We start from the raw sequence: 26,641 nt of genomic DNA, 5'->3' as shown, positions 1-26,641 counted from the left end.
AGTTTCTGCTTTTAAGTAGTTTTACAATCTCATTAGTGGAAGTGACCTTTGGAATATTTATTTAAAAAAAAATGTTTAAAGTCTAAGTAACTCGTTGCAGTGGTCGAGCATGTCAAGTACAGTGTTTAGATATTGCTGTCAGGCGCAAAGACTTTGAGCATGTGTCCTGCCACAGTTTCATTTAAATGGGGTATTCGGGACTACCATTGTCATGATCTGCAAGGATCCCATAGGTGGGAGCCCCACCATCAAAAACATATCTCCTATCCTGTGGTTATAGGATATAGGTGGTGCTCCACAATCACAACGTTAATAAATGGTATGAGATTTACCTGAGGCTTTGTTCTGATGGCTGTCATGCTTACCTGGATGTCATCAAACCCACAGTACTCCCTAGCGAGCTCCAACAGGGGAACCAGTGCTTGCAGTAAGAGGGTGGTACCACATGTCTTCAAAATGAAACGTCTCTTGGAGACAAACATGCTACTCTCACTGTGAAAATAAAACACCAAGACATTTAGGACAGAATGGTTACATTAGCTGAAATTCCTAGTCTGAGATATTAGACTACTTCCACAAAAAACATGTAAGCTTTAGGCTATAGAAACACGAAGTGCACCATTGTCTGCTGTTTTCCACCTCCCACCCTCCTATAGCCTGCACAGAGTTACATCTAAACTATGACTGGATGAAATGGGAATTACCTAAAACCATGGAATGTTTAGGCTGGGGCTAAACAGCAACAAGCTGTATGACCAAGAACATGTCTGAAATTTTCTGACTATTTTAGAGCTCTGATTTTTCTGTAAATAAAACAGCCAAGTTGTTTGCAAATCGCATGTGACAAGCATGCCGTGTGTGACTTGCAACAGGCAATTCAACATATTTAGAAACACCCCACCATTGGAAATTATTACATGCAATGTTACAATGTGTCCCTGTGATTTCAGTGTCTTGCAACAAGTTGTTGTGTTGCTCTAGCCTAATACTTAAAGAAGTTGTGCACTACTTTAGATTATCCCCCTGGGGCCCCCAAGCCTTCTTGTAAATACCTTCTGTTGCTGATGATGCCTGTGAGTGGCGCTATCGGTGGCCGCTCACAGGCAGCACGTGACCCTACGCTGACGTCATGTCAAGTGAGGCGTGACTCAGCGCTGGGGTCCCCGCGGTGGCTGCTGTGTTACCCCCGCGTCACACCCAGCATCCCCATCTTCCCCGCGCGCTCTGCCTCTCCCCATTCATTGGGACAGCGCGCAGTAAATGCCGGGTGTGATGCCGGGGTAACCCCGCCCACAGCCTGTCATCCACCATGGAACCAGGAAGATTGTGACCCCCGACTGCTGCCAGCACTTGCAGTGACATCAGCGGATGTCAGCGCTGGCTGCAGCCAGGGGTCACGTGATGCCTGTGAGCGGCCACCGATAGCGCCACTCACAGGCATCATCAGCAACAGAAGGTATTTACAAGAAGTCTTAGGGGCCCCGGGGGGATACATGAGGGGGGTATAAAGTAGTGGACAACCCCTTTAACTTTTGCATTATGGTGTATCAACACCACTTGCTTTTGTTTAAAGGGCAAGATCACACAGAATATTAGGTCTTATACTGGGCAGTCATTCTATGCCCACATTATATATATATATATATATATATATATATATATATATATATATATATATATATATATATATATATATATATATATATATATATATGAATTATACATACGAATATATGACTATATGAATTGAAAAGCTCACAAAAGTGACTACTTTGGGACACTAGTTTCCTACAGTAGGTTCTTCAACTGTTGCAAAAGTACAAGCTGCAGCATGCTGGGAATCGCATCCTTGCAAAAATAATAAGTGAGCCAAAGGCTATTGGACACTGACATAGTCAAGAATGGTCATTACCATGTGGCACATGCTACTTCTGGAGACCATTCAGCACAGATAGGGCCCTAACAAATTAAAGAGATTAAAGAGCAGATTCACACAGTGGATCTGTAGGTTTACATTCACAGCTTATCAACTCCTTTTTGTTTGTTTTTTTTGCACTAAATGGGGTTTGTAATATGAACAACTTTAGAGTATGGTGTCTCTTAGATTTGTATTAGGGCATATGACTGAAAAAGAACTGCCACTGATAGCAATGGCACCAGATATCCAAGTGATTTCAGTGGGTGATGTGGTTGAGCTTTTAGTGCTCTGAAAGAGTAATGATGCCTTAGACTTGCAGTGTGCCACATCTGGCAATAACAGCTGACCTCAGGGAGAACCAGGCAGCAATAAACCAGCTATATGAAAAGTGTACAGTGAAGTGTAACAGATTGAAGTGTTCAGAAAAAAGTTACAATACCTGAGTACATAAGCTTCCTGCTTGTCAGTTTTTGTCACACTTATGATCAAACAATGAACATTCTCCAAAAGTTTGTCCCACTCAAACCTGAAACAAGAAAAGCGTAAAAATAATACAAAATGTTAACAGCTGCAAGAGAAAAATCAGAAAATGCAATGGTAGACAAAAAATAGCTCACAAGATAAGAATCCTGAGCCCTATATGATATAGACATTTATTAGCATTTGTCATCACCATGGGAACTAAAATGTATTTATGGCAATGTGAATACCGGGACTGCAGCTGGTATGGGAACCAGAGTTTTGTATGCCTCTAACAAAAAATAAAAAAGTGGCTTGTATGGAAGTATCCTACTAAAAGCAATGCTCCATACATTCTATATGGCAGCACTTAAAGATTACGCAACACCACGTTGAAGAGGATAGGTTCTCCAGGGATGAAGTAGGTGGTTCCACTGCTGTAATTTTGTAGATAATGTGAAAGTTCTATAAATTATCTCCAGGTCAGAGCACCTGCCCAGCAAACAGATAACACATGGTATGGTGGGCAGCCTCTTAACCTCACCACCCCTGGTATGTACTATATTAAATCAGACTATCCACTTGGGGCACATCTTCAAACACATGGAGGATTCTCATCCTAGGACAGGTGCCAGTGTAACAAGGCGGAGGTTATGTTAATTCTACAGAGATTGCTTCCCTAAACAAAATGAGTGATTTGCTAATTAAAAGGTATTTAGGAATTTATTTTGAAAGACATTTTTCTATTCCAGCAGTACGCCTCATAAGGGATTCATCAATATACATTTAAATATAAGTTATTCATTCACCCCATTTCCATTCAACTCATGCGCTTAGGAGCGATATGAACGCTGATTAGTCCATAAAACAGTATCCATAGATCATGTGACCACATGGTTCATGAAGAAACACACATTCACATGATCTCTTATATCAGCACTACCTCCACCTGTCCTGCACATGCTCTTTTCTCACAGCACAGGCTCAGCAGAAGTCTGGGTTGACAAGAAAATCATGTGACTGCCAGTGACTGTATTCATGTTCATTACACAAAGATTTACCCTCCTACAACAGCTGTTCAGTTATGTGTTCAATAAAATATAGTCACTGTATGATCTTAGCAAGGTATGCGACTCTGAAACGCTGTGGGTTGGACAGATGGCACACGTCTTATCCCTACCCGCCACCCTGGATTGAAAGGTCTCTGCTTAAATGAGCATATAGCCTGAGAATTGTCAATCCAGGGTAGAAGGAGAAAAGCCGCCAGGGACTTCCCTTTCCTACTAGTCACTAGCGCAGCTCGGTCCCCAGTGGCTTTTAGGCTATGTTCACACATCTGCAGCAAAACCTAATCTCTGGCAGGAAATCAGCTGCGACGAAAACGCATGTTTGCGTTTTTTAATGTGCTTTTGTGCGTTTTTCCACTGTCCTTCTGCCTCTATTTATGCATGTACATAAAGTTCTGTGAAAAAAAAAAGAACCCAGTTCTATTTTGCCATCAAAAACGCTGAAAAAAACGCTGATGCAAATTTTGGTGCGTTTTTTTCAGCATTTTTTTCACCACCCATTGCTTCCTATGGGTGAAAAAGGGCTGAAAGTGACATGCTTAATTTTCCAAAAACCCAACCAAGGCACAAAATACGCAAAAAAAACAAAAAATGTGTGAACAGGGAATTCTGGTTTCTCAGACTTTGCTGGTACTGCAAAACGCAGCTGAAAATCTACAGCAAAGAACACTGAAAACCCCAACATGTGTGAACATAGCCTAAAAGTATGTTTTTCTCAGAAACTCTGCAGTATTTCAGAGTCACACATACCTGGCTGATATTATACAGCTGTCAGGTTCACTTTAAATACTGTATATTGAGGAAATGCTTGCATTATGTACTACTATTTCAAGAATAGATAAATGGCCAACACCTTTAAGGGGCACACACCACACATTACTTACAAGCCCCTACATTTTGCCATGCAGGCTGTTTAGGAGCATAAAGCAATATGATAATTTGCCTCTTCTTTAGGGCTCATTTAGACCAAACTTAAAAGGGAAACTTTCCCATTATCGGCCAGTCTAAACAGGTTGGCAATCACCCAAAATGCTCATTTGTTGGGAGAGATTTAGCTTAAACATTGGCTTTCCCGGTAACACATAGTCCTGTGTAAACATGAGATGCTCTGCCAATAACATGATACACAAAAGTCATACACAATCATGTTGCGTATATAGAAGTGTGGGCAGTCTATCTAAACCTCCGCTGATTGGCAAATGTAGGAAATAGACGGTCATTTAATATTCATGATTGGCCAGTTTAAGTAGGCCATTACCCATACACCAGGCTTTCTGGTAAACCTCACAAATCAAAAAACTTATAAACTGCATTTTGTACATGTGGGTGTTAGAGAACTACAGGATCGCTATTTACACAATCTCAGCCAAGTCAGGTCTGACAGTGTGGTAGGAAATACTGGCATAACCACTGCAGGGTCATGTTACACAGAGCCGCAGACACTAAACAGAAGGCCCAAGTAATGAGGCTACGCAGTATTGAGCTTGTCAATTGGACAATGCTATTCTCTTACCTTATGCTACATTTATTTATTATTTTTACAAAACATGCTAAGGCTGTGTGCCCACGATACGTTTTTTAAGCATTTCCGCAGCGGCAAAAACGGTTAAAAAACGCATGGTAGAAGACCTGCCATGTTCCCCAATGATAATCCGCATGTGCTGTGCACATGCTGCGGAAATTTCTGCTGCGGATTATTATTGCGGAAAAAAACGCAGCACTGCCAATTATTTTGCGGAAGTGCTGTGTTTTCGCCGCCATGGACTTGCATTGCAACGCATGGATTCCGCATCACTGTATATGTAGATGCGTATTCCATGCGTTCCAATGTGCGGATGGTACCCGGGTGTGGAGGACAGGAGACTCTCCTCCGGACCCGGGTACCATAGAACCTGTGAAAAAAAGAATAAAATAAAAAATAAATGTTATATTTACCTTCTGGCGGCCCCCAGTCTCCTTGTCTTCACTTGCCGGCAGCTCGCGATGGACTGAAGGACCTGCGCTGACGTCATAGTCATGTGACGGGTCACATGATGCTGACGTTGGCAGGTACTTCAGTGTACCGCGATCTGCTGGCAGTCAGCATCGAGCGAAGCAAGACACCGGGGGCCATCGGAAGGCAAGTATAGATTTATTTTTTTATTTTTTACCATTCTTTAAGGTCACACTATATAAACCAATGCCTTTTGCATGGATTTATATAGTATGACCAAGTTGTCAAGCACTTTCCAAGTGATGCTAAAATCGCTTGGAAAGCGCTTGTCAACCCGCATGCGGAAATGCATGTGAAGAACGCTTCACATCCGCTTGTCCCTGGCAGGAAAAACGCATGTACAATCCGCATGTACAATCCGCATGCGTTTTTTCTGCCAGGGGAGATGCAGAAACGCTCAGGAAAAATCCGGAGCATTTCTGCATCGTGGGCACATAGCCTAAAACTAATTTAAGGTCCCCATTTACATGGACTGATTGGCAGCAGAAAACAACCACTCATCAGTAAATCTTTACTGATCGGAGGTTGATATGTCCGTGAAAGCAGAGGCACACCAAAGTAAACAATGCGCAGTGATCTGTAATTAATTGCTCAGTTCACAAAGGCTGTTATTGTTCTGAACAGCACAGGTCCTTATTTCACAGGATGATGCACTGATGAGAAAGATTATCTTTTGCACTTCACAAAAGATCATTTCGTCAATGAACGAGTGCTTTTCTCACTCATCGGGTTATTGGGAGCCTATTTACACTGCAAGTTCATTCTGAAACAAATCTGTTCTTGAAGAAGTTTTCTACTACACATCCGCCTCCAATTGAATGGACGGCTAGACTGCCAAGCACTGCAAGTAAGCCCTTCCGGCCAGCAGTCACTGCGGTCAGCACCGATAACAGCTGATCGGCAGGGGTGCCAGGTGTGGGACCCCAGCCGATCAGACATTGATGCCCTTTCCTACGGATGGGGCATCAATGTAAAAGTAGTGGAATACTTATTTAATAATGCTTGTTCATCATCTTGCAGTGTAAATGCAGCATAATAAAACCCAATATTTCTTGAAATCAGGAGTGCACAATCTGTGGCATGTGATTTCATTCTTATCTACCTCCAACCATCTGGTCATAGACCTGCATGTCTGATAGTGAACCTACATGGGAGCAGCAGCACACAGGGAGAAGAATGGAACACTACTTAGGAGCAGGGACAGTGAAAGTAATAGTGCACTGTGCAGACATCACTGGATCCCCCATACGACAGGAGACTAAAGCCACTTAGCACTCCAAAAAGGAGTATATGAATAATCAAAGGCAGCCATCTATGCATGCAGCTCTCACCACTGTGGTTTATGGGAATTGTGAAATGCTAGGCCCTTAGCACAACACTCAAATGCATCCCTGCCATCCTCCACTTTACAGCAAGCTGGAGATCACAACCTCCATTCTCTGGAAAATGAAACCAGCACCGATTAGACATTTATGGCATTACACGTTTAATAGGCCATAATGGTCTCAGATAGTAATATCCCCATTTGCATTCCTTGGACCAGAAAGGGTTGTGCACCCCTGCTCTAAAAAGGAACTGTTACCAGGTGATTGCTGCCTTATGTGAGCAGCATAAGCCAAAGAACCCATCCACCCACTTTATTAATTTTTAAACGCAACATTGATTCCATGGTGCTATACTTGCGTGAAAGGGTTTACATGCAAAATACATAAAATTACAAGGAACAAACTAACAGTAAGACTGATACAGAGGGGAGAGGACCCAGCCCTACTGGGTAACGAGGAAGGAGATAATAGGTTGGTGGGTTGCTGCAGCTCCAATGGTAGTGAGATAACAGCGGGGTTATTGTAGGCTTTCCTGTAGAGATGAATTTTCAGGTTACATCTAAAGATTCCAAATGTGGGAGACAAATCAGACACGCTAAGGTCTCAAATTCCAGAGAATAAGGGGGATGCTTGGGAGAAGTCTTGGAGGCAATTGGGTGTGGAACTTACAACAATGGAAGAAAGAAGATCTTGTGAGGACTGGACAGTACATGTGGGGGCAGTATCGAAAGATTGGCTTGGAGTTATGTGGAGGAGATAGATTATGGAGGGCCTAGTAAATTCCAGCACTAGGTCACCTACAGAGCTAATTGCTGTAATTTTGATAAAAGTACATCTCCTGCAGATCTACCAGTTCTCTAAAAGCCACACTATTATCCCACCCCCACCACTGATAGTCACCTGTGTACATTGCATAGGCAGAAAGCTACCAATTGGTAAGAGGCGGGATAGCCAGTGCTCATGAATATCCAGGACTATGTTGTTGCAGGTTTACTAGTCCTCAGGGAATCTCCTGCTGATAAAACGTTTATCAAAACTACAGAAAGGAGCCCAACAAGTCATCCAGTGCTGGAATCGCAATCTCTGCTTCTACATTATGCTGCAATCAGGTAGCAAAATCCTACTGACAGTCTCTTTAAATGGTTTTCGGATATACAATCTTCATGAGGATAGACAATTTCATATATACATGAACTTCATGAACTGCAGAATCCTCAACAGCAGTCTTTCTGGTTATAAATACAATGGCGTTCATTTCATACAATGCTTGCATTATGAGGAAGTAGTGACAATCACTGCAGTCACAACTGCACCTCAGCACGGATTGGAAGAGTGCCTGCCAAAACCTCAGGTAAATTCTGCTTTCAGTGGTATCTGCATTCTCACATACAGTTGAAACAGTGGCTGAGCGCCTCAGGTTTTTTTTTATTGAAGCAAACAGCATTCAAACATTATATAGAAGCAAAAGTGCGGACATCCCACCCCATCTCTAGGCACAAATGGAGCATCACTGTACAGTATATCTAAGCACAATACTATTGCATTTCTGTATCAAATACAGATCCAACAGCAAAATCACTAGCTCATGCAGTTAAATGGTAGTGTGAAGAAAAGCTGTTAGTATCAAAATTCCAATCTTTATTTCATCCTCACTAATAAGTGCATGATACAGAGACTAGTAAGGATCATGTTTATGTGTTTCGACCATGTACCAAGACTGGTACATGGTTGAAACACGTAAACATGAAATTTACGAAACATGAAAACATTTGCACTGTTTCGGGTCATGGTGAAAAAAAAAATGGGTTTTGCACAGTTGGCTAGCTGCTCTGTGAAGCAATCCATGCTCAAAATGGTTCCATTCTTTAAGAGATTGTTCAATTTCCTTACCCACAATATCCCTTGTGTCCAGAATCAACAAATCTTCACTTGAATCTGAAAATAGGTTTCCCATTTCTCTCACTGTCGCTGCAAAGTTATAAACTCTTTCTAAGATCTGCCTTTGTTTTGCAGAAGCTTCATCATGATGGTGTTCAAGGTTCTCTAAAGCATTTCTTTGATTTACAAACTCTTCAACAGTCCATGCCACTTCTGGTCCACAAACCATCCATTGAAGTAAAGCATCTCTGTTTGGAGTCAAACCTATAGCGCATCCAGAGCCTTTGATTAGCATTATTCTGCTCATGTACTTCATCAATGGGCATATTGGAAAATTATCAACTTGCCTTGTTAATAAATTTGGTTGCATCTCCCCCAGAAGCATCATATTCCGGATGTGCACTGCAACATACATTGTATTGTTGTGGTGACATTGTATGAAACAGCCACTGCAGTTTATTCAAATCTGTTATATACAGTGGTGTGAAGAAGTGTTTACCACTTTCCTGATTTCTTGCATGCTTTTCACACTTAAATGTTTCATATCACAAAACAAATTTAAATATATTAAACAAAGATAACACAAGTAAATAAAAAAATGCAGTTTTTAAATGGAAATCTTTATTAAGGGAAAAAAGAAATCCAAATCTACTGGGCCCTGTGTGAAAAAGTGATCCCCCTTAAAACATAAATTAACTTTGCTTTATCACATCTTTGGAAAGCGGAGCTCAATTTCCCTAGCCACACACAGGCCTGATTACTGCCACACCTGTTCTCAATCAAGAGATCACTTAAATAGGACCTGCCTGACAAAATCCCAAAAGATCTTCAAAAGCTAGACATCATGCTGCGATCCAAAGAAAATCAGGAACAAATGAGAAACAAAGTAATTGAGATTATCAGTCTGGAAAAGGTTATAAGGCCATTTCTAAACCTTTGGGACTCCAGCAAACCAGTGAGACATTATCCACAAATTACAAAAATACTAAACAGTGGTGAACCTTCCCAGGACTGGCCGGTCGACCAAAAGTACCCCAAGAGCGCAGCGAACACTAATCCAATCGGTCAAAAAAAACAAAACACAACATCCAAAGAACTGCAGGCCTCACTTGCCTCAGTTAAGGTCAGTGTTCATGACTCCACCATAAAAAGACTAGGCAAAAATGGCATGCATGGCAGAGTTCCAAGACAAAAAACACTGCTGTGCAAAAACAACAAAGGCTTGTCTCAGTTTTGCCAGAAAACATCTTGACAATTGCCAAGACTTTTGGGAGAATTTTCTGAGAACAAGACAAAAGTTGAACTTTTTGGAAGGTGTATGTCCATTACATCTGGCGTAGAAGTAACAGCATTTAAAAAAAAAAAAAGAGCATCATACCAACAGTAAAATATGGTGGTGGTAGTGTGATGGTCTGGGGTCGTTTTGCTGCTGCAGGAACTGTAAGATTTGCTGTGGTAAATGGAACCATGAATTCTGTTGTCTACCAAAAAATCCCGAAGGAGAATGTCTGGCCATCTGTTCTTGACCTCAAGCTGAAGCGCACTTTGGTTATGCAGCAGGACAATGATCCAAAACACCAGCAAGTTCACCTCTGAATGGCTTAAGAAAAACAAAAATTAAGACTTTGGAGTGGCCTAGTCAAAGTCCTGACCTTAATCCAATTGCGATGCTGTGGCATAACCTTAAAAAGGCTGTTCATGCTCTGAAACCCTCCAATGTGGCCGAATTACAACAATTTTGCAAAGATGAGTGGGCCTAAGTTCCTCCAGAGCGTTGTAACAGACTCATTGCCAGTTATCGCAAACGCTTGATTGCAGTTGTTGCTGCTAAGGGTGGCCCAACCAGTTATTAGTTTAGGGGGCAATCACTTTCACACAGGGCACTGTAGGCAGGGCTGTGGAGTCTGTCTATTTTGGTGGAGTCGTAATAAAATGGAACGACTCCAACTCCTAAAATATATAATAAAATTGGGTGCAGCAGTTCAATGCAGTTTGTGGGGAATATTTTTTCATAAGAATTTGGGAAAGTTATGAAATGTCCTATAAATGCCTGTCCTATTCCTATTCTAAGGGTCTAGACTTTTTTGCTGAGATGAATCTGTGCTACAGTAAATTTATCACTTAAACATGAGCCATGTATGAGGGAGTTGGAGTCGTAGTCAATGTCATGGAAATTGTGGAGTTTCCCTTACCGACTCCACAGCCCTGACTGTAGGTTTAGATTTCTTTTTCCCTTAATAAAGTTCTTCATTTTAAAAATGAATTTTGTGTTGACTTATGTTATCTTTGTCTAATATTTGCAATTTGTGATCTGAAACATTTAAGTGTGACAAACATGCAAAAGAATAAGAAATCCAGAATGGGCAAACACACAACTGTAGGCCAACATAGCCAGCTGTGTTTGGAGAATGAGGTTCAAAAAATTAAATTGAGGATGGTTTTCTTGATACAAAACACCAATCTCGTTCAGTAACATCAGTCTCATGGTTTTCTTCACAAAATTCTTTGTATGCTTTCTGCCTAAGCTTGAACAGAGCACATGCTATTATATGGTGAGCTTGCAAGGTCTTCTTTACAAGGATAGCACTCACAAATGAAACTGCAGTCCCTATGGTTGCCACTTTGGCTTCTTCAAAGCCTGCAGTCCAGCCACTGTTCTCTAAAACTTCCTAAGCATTTTAGGAGAGACCTCTTCATGTGCAATCCTCCAAGGAGGATGACAAATTTGTCTTCACCATATCTATCAGGCCAGGTCCACTGTATTTGTTTCATTATTTTAAATAGTGGCTGGTCACATGTTATAACAGATGTCTGTCCTGTATTGGTAATGGTGGTTGCTTCCTTAAAGAGGTTCATGGTGTGCTGTAACAAAGAAACAGACCTGGAGTCATCTTTGAAGAGGGGGAAAAGCAGTTGCTGCTGGTGATTTATTTCCATTGTCCTTTTGGCTGTGAAATGCAGCCCAGGTTGCATTATTGCTCCTTTCTTCTTCAGTTCCCTTGATATGCAAGTCTGGCTACATGATCACACCAAGAGTATTCAGTGTCACTATTTGTAGACACAGTCAGTTGAGATGCCTTCAAGGCAAGTTGTTTTTTTGCAGGGAGCTTTTAGTTTTGATGGGAGGAATTGTGTAGCTTGTTGGCAATTGTGTGATAGTTTTACCAGATCTGTTGACAAATTTTGTGGTTTAGGTTGAACCGACATCGTGCCCATCTTGATGCTGGAAAAGGGAGAACCCAGTTCCATAAAATAAACCTTTTGTGCACTCGTTGCACTGGGATTATGATTAGTGAGGAGCAAGTATGTTCTGTTAACCCTGTCAGAGAGCATGCTCGGGTACGTGCAGAGTATCTTCAGCGTGCTCGGGTGTTATGTTTTAGTCACTCTGATTTGCGACTGTTTGATAGCTTTAATACATGTGAGGAATTCCTAAGAAACAGGCATTCCTCACATGTATTAAAGCTGCCAAACAGTCGCGAATCATGTGCACAGAGTGACTCAAACATAACACCCAAGCATGCTGAAGATACTCGGAAACACCCAAGCATGCTCATAAATCTTGAGTAATGAGCATACTCGCTCATCACTAATTATGATCAATGTAATCAACTGCCGCAGTTGTGAAGACACAAAGCTTCAAGCTTGGAGGTACTACAGCATTGATGTTATTAAAATGATTAATGGCAGATATCCCTAAATCAACAAAAAAGGTCAGCACTATCATATGACACTGATAAACACAAAGTTGAACAAGAGGTCAACTGCATCTTTTGAACATATCTTTGAGTGAATGTAACTCCCTAGAAACAAAAAGAGTCGGGTCACTTGATTTCAGGATCGTACTTTTCCTGAACATTGCTGGTCCTTGAAGGTGTGATAACTTGTAAGCTGTGCTAAAGTTAGATTTGCTTGCAGTACTTTACTCTCATCAGGACTTTGGAATCTTGGCTCATTAATCACTTAAAAGAAAGTGGTGACTGTAGATGGAACTGAATTTTGTAAAAAAAAAATCCATTAAAAGGTAACTGTGTTGAAGGATCTCTGTTTGCAGTATGCTTGCAGCACGAGTCAGTATAACTGCTTCAGATTCATTATCCAAAATACATGTTTTACATAAATGGTGCCCAACATCTTTAGAACCATTAAAGCGGTTGTCCACAACTTTTACATTGATGGCCTATCCTTAGGATAGTTCATCAATATCTGATCGGCTGGGGTCCAACACCCGACACCCCCTGACAATCATCTGTTATCGGTGTCAGCGGCCGCAAGTACTTATTTGCGGAGCTGGCCGTCTACTTGTAGTGTCCGAGACAGGGTACTACACATCTGTCTCTTATTGATTTGAATAGGAGGTGCATGTGTAGTACCCTGCAGCAGCCACTCCAGGTAGACGAGATCCGCGAGTGCAATGACTTGTTGAAGGCCGACTAGCAATATCCACTTACAACTGGTGTGAACTGTCTCCTGATGAACAAACCAAGTTCCTTATCTTCTCCCAACATTGGGGTTACATGATCAACCTACTTTTCATTGTAATGTAGGTTACATTTTCTGTGAAACTTTGCTTTTTTCTTCAAAAGTGTCTCTTTTAAGCCACTACCATCATCCAATCTTTACAGTGATCCAATTGCTGCAGGAAGACTCTACAACTTGAAGAGCCAAAAGATTCTTCTCAAAAGATTAATACCCAGCTGCCGCATTCATGGTTTCCCACTCAGCAGGACAAGAGTTTCTTATTATTATTATTTATTATTATTATTTATTATTATAGCGCCATTTATTCCATGGCGCTTTACATGTGATAGGGATATACATAACAAAAGCATTTACATAATCTTAACAAAACGAGTCAGCGACTGGTACAGGAGGAGCGAGGACCCTGCCCGCGAGGGCTCACAGTCTACGAGGGATGGGTGAGGATACAGTAGGTGAGGGTAGAGCTGATTGTGCAGTGGTGTTTACTGCAGGTTGTAGGCTTGTCGGAAGAGGTGGGTCTTCAAGTTCCTTTTGAAGGTTTCCACGGTCGGCGAGAGTCTGATATGTTGGGGTAGAGAGTTCCAGAGTAGGGGGGAAGCACGGGAGAAATCTTGTATACGATTGTGGGAGGAGGAGATAAGAGGGGAGTAGAGCAGGAGATCTTGTGAGGATCGGAGGTTGCGTGCAGGTAAGTACCGGGAGACTAGGTCACAGATGTATGGGGGAGACAGGTTGTGGATGGCTTTGTATGCCATGGTTAGAGTTTTGAACTGAATTCTCTGGGCAATAGGGAGCCAGTGAAGGGATTGACAGAGAGGAGAGGCCGGGGAATAGCGGGGGGACAAGTGGATTAGTCGAGCAGCAGAGTTTAGGATAGATTGGAGAGGTGCAAGAGTGTTGGAAGGGATGCCACGGAGCAGGAGGTTGCAGTAGTCGAGGCGGGATATGATGAGGGCATGCACTAGTGTTTTTGCAGAGTCTTTGCTGAGGAATGCACGGATCCGGGAGATGTTTTTGAGTTGGAGTCGGCAGGAGGTGGAAAGGGCTTGAATATGTGGCTTGAAGGAGAGATCAGAGTCCAGGGTTACCCCAAGGCAGCGAGCTTGTGGGACTGGGGAGAGTGAACAGCCATTGACGTTGATGGATAGGTCAGATGGGGGATGTGAATGAGAGGGTGGAAAGATGATGAACTCTGTTTTATCCATGTTGAGTTTTAGAAACCTGTCGGAGAAGAAGGATGAGATGGCGGTCAGACATTGTGGGATTCTGGTTAGTAGGGAGGAGATATCGGGTCCAGAGAGGTAGATCTGTGTGTCATCAGCATAGAGGTGATACTGAAAGCCGTGAGACTCTATGAGCTGTCCCAGGCCAAAGGTGTAGATGGAGAAGAGCAGGGGTCCTAGAACTGAACCTTGGGGGACACAGACAGATAGGGGGCGAGATGAGGAGGTGGTGCGTGAGTGGGAGACGCTGAATGTCCTGTCTGTTAAGTATGAGGAGATCCAAGATAGAGCCAAGTCCGTGATGCCAAGAGATGAGAGAATCTGGAGTAAGAGGGAATGGTCCACTGTGTCAAAGGCAGATGACAGGTCCAGAAGGAGGAGGATGGAGTAGTGTCGCTTGGATTTGGCATTTAGTAGGTCGTTGGTGACTTTGGTCAGGGCAGTTTCAGTCGAGTGATGCGGTCGGAAGCCAGATTGTAGACGGTCGAAGAGGGAGCAGGAGGAGAGGTGGGAGGACAGTTCAAGGTGGACATGTTGTTCTAGAAGTTTTGAGGCAAAGGGGAGAAGTGATATGGGGCGGTAGCTGGTCAGAGAGGAAGGGTCAAGGGAGGGCTTTTTGAGGATGGGTGTGATTGCGGCATGTTTGAAACATGAGGGGAAGACTCCGGTTGTTAGTGATAGATTGAAGAGGTGGGTTAGGGTTGGGATGAAGACTGAGGTGAGGTTAGTGATGAGGTGGGATGGGATTGGGTCAAGTTCGCAGGTGGTGAGGTGTGATTTGGAGAGTAAAGAGGAGACTTGACCTTCTGTAATGGTGGAGAAGTGGGGTTTGGAGGAGGAGGGTTGAGTAGATATGAGGAGGGGTTGTGTGGACTTTAGGCCAAAGTTTTGTCTGATGGTGTCAATCTTCTGTTTGAAGAATGAGGCAAAGTCGTCGGCTGAGATGAGAGAAGAGGGAGGAGGTGCTGGGGGACGAAGGAGAGAGTTGAAAGTGTTAAATAGCTGTTTAGGGTTGTGAGATAGGGAGGATATGAGAGATGAGAAGTAGGTTTGTTTTGCTGTAGTGAGTGCGGACTTGAAATTAGTGAGGGATTGCTTGAATGCGATGAAGTGCTCGATGGAGTGAGACCTTTTCCATCTCCGCTCCGCAACCCTGGAGGCCCGGCGCAGTTCTTTGGTAAGTTTAGTGTGCCAGGGTTGCCTGTTGAATGTGCGAGGTGTGGTGTGTGTGAGAGGGGCGATCGAGTCTAGAGCTGCAGCTATTGTGGTGTTATATGAAGCAGCAGCAACGTCTGCATCGTGCAAGGAATTTATGTCTGTGAGAGGAAGGAGGGATTCAGAGAGAGAGTGTAGGTCAAGGTGTTTGAGATTTCTGCGAGGGTGTGTGAGTTTGTGGAGTGGGGATTGTGCACCCGGAGAGGAGAGGGTAGAGAATGTGAGGAGGTTATGGTCAGAGAGAGGGAGTGGTGAGTTAGAGAGGTTAGATAGGGAACAGAGGCGGGTGAAGATTAGGTCCAGTGTGTGGCCATCTTTGTGGGTGGGTGTGGAAGACCATTGAGTGAGTCCAAAGGAGGAAGTGAGGGATAGGAGCTTAGAGACAGACGAGTGGGGAGTGTCAATGGGGATGTTGAAGTCACCCATTATGATAGTGGGGATGTCAGTGGAAAGGAAGTGAAGCAGCCAGGTAGTGAAATGGTCTAAGAAGGTGGTGGCTTGCCCTGGGGGTCGCCAACAATTGTTCATTGTCTGGCAAAAGATGCTCTGCTCCCAGTTTGTTTCTGAGTCACGGGATGAGCACTTCGTTGGGCTCCCTTCAACCAACTTTAAAAAATTTTTCATCTTGAAAGCTTGGTGAATTCTTAAGTACTCGATATACCAAAGTTTAGGAACATCTCAACTTGGAAAAGATTAATTTCAGTATGAACTTTTAAATAAATCAGAACACAAAAGTTCAAAGGTCATTCAAAAACAGCATAAAAATATTATATGGAAATTTGTGAGAAAACAATTGAGTTTAGGGGAAGAATAAAAAAGTATAAAAAAAATTGTTTGAAAAGATCTTTACAATAAAAAAATAAAAATAAAATCAGATTCTGTTCAAAAGTTAAGGGTAAAAAATGCATTTGGTCACCTTTCTCCAATATGGCTGCTCAGCGTGGGTTTCTGCGATCCCTACAATGCTCAAAATCATCAGTCTCAGAACATTCATGCAAAGTTTCATACTTTTACCCCAAAAATGTACAATTCCTTACAGCTTACTAGAAGAATTAATGCGATTATGAAGACAACACCAAATATTGTTTTGATCTCTCTTTTGTTCACTCACTGTTTTTTGGCAATTGATCAAAAACTATTAACACATGCATTTTTGAAATATTTCTTACTTCGTGCAAAAGTTTTATACAAATGTGCAAAAAAGCAGTAAACAAAAAACTGAAATTTACTGTAGCACAGATTCATCTCAGCTAAAAGTCTAGACCCTTAGATCAGGAATAGGACAGACATTTATAGGACATTTCATAACTTTCCCAAATTCTTATGAAAAAATATTCCCCACAAACTGCATTGAACTACTGTACCCAATTTATTATATATTTTAGGAGTTGGAGTCGGTCCATTTTATACTGACTCCATGACTCCACAGCCCTGATGGGCACGTAGCCCAAGCGCTAATAAGTTTGCAAACATTGAATATATGAAATTTGAACTATTACTGCCATAAAGAATATTTTTGCCTGTTACAATACTATTGGAATTAGTGGCTGCCTGTATTTGGCTGAGCACTACTCCCATCAGCCAAATGTTTTAATTAACACTTTAAATTTGTAGGTTTTATTCTGAGTGATGCATGTGTGATAAATATTAGGTTTATGGTCCCATCAAAAAAAGGGTATGCCCTTGCACAGCTGGTGGGCTTACATGAATTGCCAAATTTGTGCGTGAAGTAATGAATTTGGGACCTCTTCTAAGTGGAGTGTACTGTGTTAGAAATGGTACTTCAGTCAGGGACTGGAGTAGCATTTCCGGTGTACAAATTGCAAGCATTTTTTGACTAATTTGATGGCCAGATGTGGCCACGCCCCCTCTGCCCATTTAGGATGAGAAGCTAAACTGGTAAAAGGACGCCAAAAGTCGCAATTTTTTTTAAAGTCTTAGGCTATGTGCCCACGATGCAGAAATGCTCCGGATTTTTCCTGAGCATTTCTGCATCTCCTTGGCAGAAAAACCACATGCGGATTGTACATGCGTTTCTCCTGCCAGGGACAAGCGGATGTGAAGGGTTCTTCACATCCATTTCCGCATGCGGGTTGTCAAGCGCTTTCCAAGCGATTTTAGCATCACTTGGAAAGTGCTTGTCAACTTGGTCACACTATATAAATCCATGCAAACGGCATGGCTTTATTTAGTGTGACCTTAAAGAATGGTTAAAAATAAAAAAATAAACTATATACTTACCTTCTGATGGCCCCCGGAGTCTTTACTCGATCCGTCCTGGCTTGCCGGCAGCTCGCAGTACACTGAAGGACCTGCCGTCACATGACTAAATGACGTCAGCGCAGGTCTTTCAGTGCACCACGATCTGCCAGCAAGCGAAGACAAGCGCACCGCAGGTCATCAGAAGGTAAGTATAATATTTTTTTATTCTTTTTTTTTTACAGGTTCTATGGTACCCAGGTCCGGAGGAGAGTCTCCTCTCCTCCAGACCCGGGTACCATCCACACATTGAAACGCATGGAATGCGCATCTACAGATGCAGTGATGCGTAATCCATGCGTTCCAATGCAAGTCAATGGCGGCGAAAACGCAGCGCTTCCGCAAAATAATTGGTAGTGCTGCGTTTTTTTCCGCAATGATAATCCGCAGCGGAAATTTCCATAGCATGTGCACAGCACATGCGGATTATCATCGATGAACATGGCAGGCCTACCAAGCGTTTAAGAGTTTCTGCATCGTGGGCACAGCCTTAAACCAGATTTCTGGAGGAAAAGCTTTGATGAATCGGTCCCAATGTTTGCAAACAACTTAGTGTATAGAAAGTGCTGCTGTATGCTTTTGTGTTTAAAACTGTTGCAGTATATGTCTTATTTATTTTTGGGGTGGGTGATATGTCTTTATGGGCTCAACTGTTACCACACATCTAAGAAACAATCTCTTGGGAGCAGGAGTCCAAAATTGTCTTTAGTTACGTCTCCGTAGGAAGGATCTCTAGGTTACATAAAAGGTTAATGAAAGAAAAGGTTTGACCTTGCATCTTATTTGAATGAATGTGTGATATGCTCTAACTAATGGTAATGACCTCAGTAGACAATTGAGGACTGACCATGAAACATTCTTTAGCTGCCTGGTAAAATTACCAGTTTCCAGCAATCATCCATATGATAACCAGTTTTTCAATCACAGTATCTGCAATGCTTTTATATAATTTGGCTATCCCTGTCCATTTTCCTTTACAACTCCCGAGCTCTTTATTATGAAGTATTCACTTTAACAAAGAAGCGTTCCACAAGGACATAAGCTGCTAATGCATAACTACTTAGCAGTTGGATCATGTGCATGCGTGTACACGGAAAAGTGATTTTACTTGCAAGGTAGTAGTCTCCAGAGACATGAAGCCATTTCCTAAACAGTTCCTAAAATTGTCTAAAAGTATAAACCATCTTGCCCATTGCTACCAGAGAGCAGCTTACAATTTTTAGAGTGCACCTGTCAGCAGGATTGTGGTCAGTAAACTACATACACTGTCAGGTGAGCAACATTACACGGATTAAAATGATACCTTAGTTGATGAAATCCATCCTATGGTTCTTGTGTAATCTTTCAGTTTGGAGATAATGATATGCTCGTGCTCCAGGGCGGCCTGCTCTACCTTGTGCTCTATCTATATTCATCTGTATACTCTTATGACAACTCACTGTGCCTTCACTGACCCTTCTAGAGATAGCTGCTAGAAGGGAATTGATAGGTGGTCATCCTGTATTGTAACAGGAAGCCAGACTGTCCTGCTGCATACACAAGTGAGCTGTACTGGAATGACAGACTGGAGATCACGTGACAAGTGCCCATTATGAAAGCGTTACATATTTGAATGCAATGGCTAGAATTAAATTATACAACTACAATATTGATGGCAAATTACCATTAAATGTGCAAAACATTTATATATATATATTACGCCTCATTCAGAAGTCCATGTAGCAAGTATGTGTTGTATCAGTTTTTTTTTCACAACCAGAACACGTACCCACTATAGTCTATGGGGCTACTCACATGCCCATGTTTTTTCATGGACCAGAAGATATGCCCATTTTTCTCCAGTATTAGGGATAAAAAGTGTCAATACAAGTCTATGGGTCTGTGAAAAACCATACAGCAACAGGATGGCATATTTAATATTGCAAAAGATAGAAGCTTTGTAATTTATTCATCCATCTGAAAAACACTAATGGTAAAACTAGACCATACACTGATGACGCAGGTACTTTTTCACTTGTGTTTAAACACGGATGTGTGAATAAGGCTTTAGAGTGCTACTTTAAAGTGGTAGAAGCTAACAGACAATCGACAACAGCCGTGTACAAAAAAGTCATGACAATTAAAGGTGTTCCTATCAGAGTGATGATATATCACTAGGAAATGTCAACACTTTTTGACTGGTGAGGTCGAACAAAAAAAACAAAGCAAGAGGTCAGACACTGATTTAGTGTTGCAATCTCATTTAATTGATTGGCGATGTGCTGTAGGTGTCTTGGATAGCAAATGGTTGCAGCAGTCGTCCAGGGAAGACACTGGGGGATAATTACTTTTCAGAGTGCTTTTGTATGCTCAAATTAGCTCTTCTATGTAATAGTCTTTTTTCATATTAAAGGGATATTCCCAAAATATCAATTATATTTCAGAGGTTTAAAATTCAGAAAAATGTCAAATGCAAACAATTTTCATAAGGGCTCGCTGCTCCAGATCTCACCCCCTGAAAATCTGCATGTCAGAGGCTTTTTGCCAACCTGGTTGCCCAGAGATACATCCTGTAGTCCTTTCATGCCAAGTCACACATGCTCAGTAGATACCTACTATTCCTCCACAGTGTGTGTCATTTTACCGGGGTTCTGGCAGCAATAGCCAATTTCCTGACTTTGCTAATCAGAGTTGCAGCATGTCCCTCTTGCAGACTATCTCTTATTGCCAGCTGCAGCGTGTGCACAACACAGCGCATGTGATGAATAGGAGACAGGTGTGAAGCAGCTTCAACAAGATCATCTAATTGTAAAGAATCATTTTGCTGTTCTTCTGTAGTAATATATTTGTTCCTCCATTATGGGAACAGGACTGTGGCCTTCCATCTCCAACATACTGAATCTGAAACGCTCTTCTAGCTGCTGTTCACCTTCATTCTCATTCATCAGTTTAATTGTACTTCCCATGTTTGAAGCATTATGTTATAATAGCAAGAACCTGTTCTTTTTTGTTCTTAATCCTGCTTTCCTGTTCGCTCCAGAAGTTCTGAGATGAGTGCAGGCATTCCTTCCCTGTGTTTTTTCCCCCTTATCTGTAGAGGAGGAGCTTCTCTACTTATGTACATAAACTGCAGCACAGATTCATCTCCGCTAGATGTCTAGACCCTTAGACATTTATAGGACATTTCATAACTTTCCCAAATTCTTATGAAAAAATATTCCCCACAAACTGCATTGAACTACTGTACTCAATTTATTATATATTTTAGGAGTCTGTTCATTTTATACCGACTCCACCAAAATGGACACAAACGCCGACTCCACAGCCCTGCTCATTGTACAGGGTGTTCATGGCACTCCTGTAAAGGAGATGCATCGATCCTCCTGCTCTGTTGTGTGATAGATAAAGCATAGCAAGAGCCAAAGTGACGGTCACTAAACAATCAATGTTTTTTATTAACTGCATGAATATTTGTCCATATTTGTTATACTAGATGCTTTCTAAATATAAATGCTATGTACTATACAGTTTAATAGCAAAACGGTCTTCTCTGCCACCAGTAATCAAAGCTCTAGTAAAATGAAAGCTGCCTATTGGATGCTATGGGCAACAAAGTTTTTGGAGCGAGAGGACGCATAAGGGGAATGTACCTGCAACACATACAGAATTGGAGGATTAGATACCTTTACACAGAGCTGTAACAGCCAATAAGAATTCATTCTATTAGAAACTATGCTCAGCACCATGTCTCCCCACATCAACTATGCTCCATGGGCAACTAGCAGAGGACAAAGCATATAGAGAAGCTAACACTATCTGTGCATGGAAAAAGCAGGAAGCATGAAGAAAGGCGATTTTGGGAAATGTAGTTTACATTGGGCAGCTCTAAAATACCATCCACTTCACACTGAACAGAGGGCACTAGAGCCAGAAAATTATGTAAGAAACTAGCCAGTGAGGAAGTGAAGGCACGGCTTATTTAGTCGTTAGTATGCTACAGGGAGCTTGAAAAAGCTGGATAAACCCTTATGTAACAACCAATAAGGCTAGGGCATCATGCACTCACTGCAGGCTAACAAGAAGAATTTAACAAGATCTGCATCACAAATGTACATGTCAGCCCGTTACCCTACAGTCCCCCCCCCCAGGGAAAGCTTGAGATCATCCACCTCGTGTCAGAGCGGTGGTGGTGACACATGTCTGGTCATATATCCTGGATTCTGTAGCACTGATGCTAGTGCGCAGGCCTGCTCAAGGCAGCTTATTAGCACATTACGTAGGTGTCCTGATAGGATATCAAACAAAACTTATGTCTAGATAGTGTTTTTTTCATTATTCCAATGGAATACTAATCTAACAGTAAAGATCTAATCAGACAATTTCTTTTGTGGTGGGACTGTGGTGTGATGGAAGTGTTCGGTGGGGGTGGAGGGTGCTAGTTTGTGGTAAAAGCTGCAGTATCTGCTACAGCACATTCCATAGATTATCAAGCCGCCCACCTCATTCATTGGCTGCAAGAGGCTTCACCATGGTAAAGGGGTGAGCCAGCAAGAAACTCACGTGTATCAGCAGCAGACTTGCTGCTCCAATGACCTGCCCCACACAGGCTTTATCGCAAGCTGCACATTATGTAGGTCTATTACTAAACCAAGCATGTTTAGTAAGTCATAAGTCCTTGTGCAAGCAGCTATGGGGGTACTGTGGTTTGTTACTTTGTACATATATGTTCTGAACTATACAGTGCTATGGAGACTGTTGCACTATATTCTCATGCCAGACACGACACCAGTAACACCAAGGTTCCCATTACTATCACAGCACGATACTGAAGAGCAGTCAGGTTTTAGGCATGTTAATAACTGCTGAGCCAATTTGTCCAATGGGTTGTCAGAACATCGAGTCTATGGTGACATTTATTATTGCTTACTTGTATAGCACTATCCACAGCAATTTACATACATTACAATCACTGTCCCCATTGGGGCTAACAATTTAAATGACCTATCAGTACGTCTTTGGAATTTTGGAGAAACACGGGAAGAACATGCAAACTCCTTGCAGATGTTGTCCTTGGTGGGATTTCAACCTCGAACCCCAGCGCTGCAAAGCAGCAATGCTAACCACTGAGCCACAGATGGTTTGGCCAGCAGATATGTCTCCCACTCCAAAACAGAAATTGAAATGCGGCAGCTCCTAAAGCTGCACCACTGGTGAGTTTATGCGGCTGCAAATAGAAGCATAGTGGGCATGGGATTTCTATGAATCCCATCCACTGTGCTTGTACTGTACAACATAATATAAAACCTATTGTCAGCTAGACAAGAAAATTATGTGCCAACATACAAATAGTGGGCACCAAGTAACAAGCAATAAATCGGCTATTTTGTGGGGAAACAGAAATGAACCAAATTTGAAGATTAACCAATAGCCAAAAATATAAATGCGACACACAGGAGGAGGAGACAAGAATATAGTCACAGATTAAGGTATATCTTGAAGGCACATGCTAATAGCTATATGAAATGCAATCAATATAAAGCTCTATAGGCAAATAAATTGCAAGACCATGTACCTGTATTAATCTCCTGTTGGTATGGCGCCAGGTCCCGTCCCTACACATGTTTTGGCTTGCAGCCTTCCTCAGGAGATGAATACAGGTACATGGTCTTGCAATTTACTTGCCCATAGGGCTTCATATTATTGATTGTATTTCATATAGCCATTTATTAGCATGTGCCTTCAAGATATACCTTAATCTGTGACTATATTCTTGTCTCCTCCTGCTGTGTGTCGCCTATAGTGTTAACTCACTGTGCCTTTTTTAAATATCTAATAAAGTTTGATTTATTCATATTTTTGGCTATTGGTTAATCTTCAAATCTGGTTTATATTTGTACTGTACAACGCAGCGGTTTGGACGCAGCTCAGGTGATCACTCCGGATCATGGGCACGTAGCCTTACCTCTACCTATCATCTGTTAGGGACCCTCACACAACTTTGCACAACCCACTGATGGTCTAATGTGTACCGAGGCCTTAACAGCAGGGCTGTGGAGTCGGTAAGCCAAACCTCCGACTCCTCAATTTCCATGACACCAACTCCGACTCCCTCATACATGACTCATGTTTAAGTGATAAATTTACTGTAGCACAGATTCATCTCAGCTAAAAGTCTAGACCCTTAGACCAGGAATAGGACATTTCATAACTTTCCCAAATTCTTATGAAAAAAGATTCCCCACAAACTGCACTGAATTACTGTACCCAATTTATTATATATTTTAGAAGTTGGAGTCGGTCCATTTTATACCAACAAAATGGACACCGACTCCACAGCCCTGCTTAACAGCTGAATATTTCTCAGTGTTCATTACTGGATTGCCTTAGCATAATCATTTCAGTACTCCAATTAAAATAAAATCAGTGGCTACTCCTCTCCTGTTGTGGTGACTTTCCAGGAATGTCAGTGCCGCTGTTCCCAGAGTGACGCAAATGGTATCATGTGCTGGCTATAGCTAATGAGTGGCCATACTTTGGCTGCAGCTCATCAATATTTCATTGGAGTGGAAAAGGCTGCCGATTGTGAGCGGACCCCTTTCATACCAGAACATTTATGTAATCATGGCCACTATACGTGGTGGGCAACACAAGTAATCACACACAAATAGCACTGCAGAGGTAATCCATCTCCATGTATGCTGCCAGCAGCACAGGCTGCTCAAATGAATGACTCCAGCTCTGCTCAGCGGACAGGGATTACATTCCTGTCCTGGGCACACAGGGGACCACCTTTCTCTGCCTGACCCTTATAAGGGCAATGTGGAGAGGGAAGGCATTAGGCGACGTGTGCAAATGGAAGCACATGGCCTGGAAAGGTGTGGTGAACAGAGGGGCCACAGCCACACCCTCCCCACAGTGAGGCAGCACATCCAGGGGTGGGCAGCCTGCGCGCGCGCACACACACACACACCTCATGGGCAAGACGACTGGGAGGGCGCACCCCCCCCCCCCCTCAGGGGCAACACAACTGGGGGAGGGTAGCACACACTCATCACCTCAGGGGCAGTACGACTGGCAGGGGATGGGTGCGTGCACACACCACCTCAGGGGCAACACGACCAGGAAGGGATGGGTGCGCACACACACCACCTCAGGGGCAACACAACCGGGAGGGGATGGGCAGGTGCACGTGCACACACGCCTCACCTCAGGGGCAGTACGACCGGGAGGGGATGGGTGCGCGCACACACCACCTCAGGGGCAACACGACCAGGGGAGGGTAGCGCGCACTCCTCACCTCAGGGGCAGCACGACCGGGAGGGGATGGGCAGGCGCGTGCGCACACACACACCTCACGGGCAACACGACAGGGAGGGTATGGGCACGCGTGCACACAAAACACACCTCATGGGCAGCATGGCCGGGGGATGGTAGCACGAACACCTCACGGGCAGCACGGCCGGGGGTGGGCAGTACGCACACACACACCTCACCTCAGGGGCAGTACAACGGGGTAGTGCAGAACACACCCCTCACCCGGCCGTGGGGGGGAAATAGGCACACACCTCAGGATCAGTATAATGGAGGACAGCACACCTGGGGAGGGATCAGACACTAACGCATTGTGGTGCCCGCATGAAGCCATGCGTTTCTGCCACTTTATACATGGCATGAGAGGAGCTGCAGCCTCAGATGAATGAAAGTGACTGAATAAGGACGCGTAATCCACAGCGACCGCCTGTTACTTCATCTACAGAAACAAAATGGCAGGTCGGCTCGCCTCCCGCATACTCCCCGCCAGCAGCAGAGATGTCAGCATCCCCTCCCCCATTACGCAGAGCACATGGGCGGCCTCCAGCACTGGTGAGGAGCAGCGGTAGGCGATAGCAGCCGTGCCAGGGCCATCTGCTCACCTTGGGATGTCCCGAAGGTCTCCGGATCCTTTGCTCTCATCCTGCTGGCTGAACCAGACCTCCAGCAGCTTCTCCGTACCTTCAAAGAAGTGGGCGCTGCTCTCCTCCATCTCCCCGGCAGCCGGAGACCCACCAACAACGCAGAAAATAACGAGAAACGGAAAACAGATATCTGCTTAGATCACTTTCCTCCCACGGCAGACTGGGCGTTCGTTCGTTCTTTTTGGTAAAAACGGTTAAGAATGAAATGATTCTAGAATATTCTTAGTGTTTCGCTTATTCCTTGGCGTGCGGAAGGTTCTATGAGGTGTTAGGCTTTGTAGTAGATGTTGGGTGTTTCTTTATGTGATGGATATAGTGAGTTTCTCCGGTACAGTCTCTTATTTCCCGTTATATCGATTCCCCTGTTACAGAGAACGCGATTGAGCGAGCGCTAGCTAATATCGCCGGCCATACTGTGTAAAGCGGCAAGAAGGGGGCGAACGAATGCTTATATACCCGGGGAGCGGCGACACTGATGACGTAACCGCTGGGCCGAGAGAGCAGCCTATCAGCTGAAGAAAGGCTAGAGGGGAGCACGTCAGCCGTGTAGGCCCCGCCCAGAAACTCCCTCTAAAGCTGAAAGCCTAGACTAACGGCTGGGGTGGGCGGGGCGCAGGCATGCTGGTGCTGGAGGCCGTCATTGCAGAGAGCATGTCGCAGGTCTGAGGGGAGGACGCGCAGACTAGCCAGGGACACGTGTGGCATACTGTACAATAGTCTGTGGGCCATTCTGTGTGTCACCTATGGAGGCAACGCCAGTTGTTCTACTCATGAATGGAGCAGAAAGAAAATGGTGGCATGTGTCATCTCCTGCCAGCTTACCAGGTCTTTGTCATGTGGTGGGACGATGGCTACTGAAGACCTACTATGGAGCCATGTGTGAAGCCT

The 26,641-nt window shown here is 43.3% G+C and overlaps 1 protein-coding gene across 1 annotated transcript in view; it reads right to left on the bottom strand.

The window, feature by feature from the left end:
* The window catches only part of AMD1 (adenosylmethionine decarboxylase 1), a 40,070-nt gene extending 13,869 nt beyond the window's left edge, over nt 1-26,201 (bottom strand). Inside the window, exons 1-3 of the mRNA XM_073675860.1 lie at nt 25,712-26,201; nt 2,358-2,444; nt 366-492 (exon numbers count right to left, since the gene is read on the bottom strand). Of these exons, the coding sequence (XP_073531961.1) occupies nt 366-492; nt 2,358-2,444; nt 25,712-25,821 (324 nt within the window). The 5' untranslated portion in view covers nt 25,822-26,201. The remainder of the gene's footprint in view (nt 1-365; nt 493-2,357; nt 2,445-25,711) is intronic.
* Nucleotides 26,202-26,641: the final 440 nt, after the last annotated feature.

This window comes from Phyllobates terribilis, unplaced genomic scaffold, assembly GCF_046119375.1.
Source record: "Phyllobates terribilis strain yellow unplaced genomic scaffold, ASM4611937v1 Scaffold_3__8_contigs__length_932513732, whole genome shotgun sequence".
Lineage (NCBI taxonomy): Eukaryota > Metazoa > Chordata > Amphibia > Anura > Dendrobatidae > Phyllobates > Phyllobates terribilis.
Note: the sequence above shows the minus strand (reverse complement) of the source record. Positions and strands in the feature narration are given on the sequence as shown.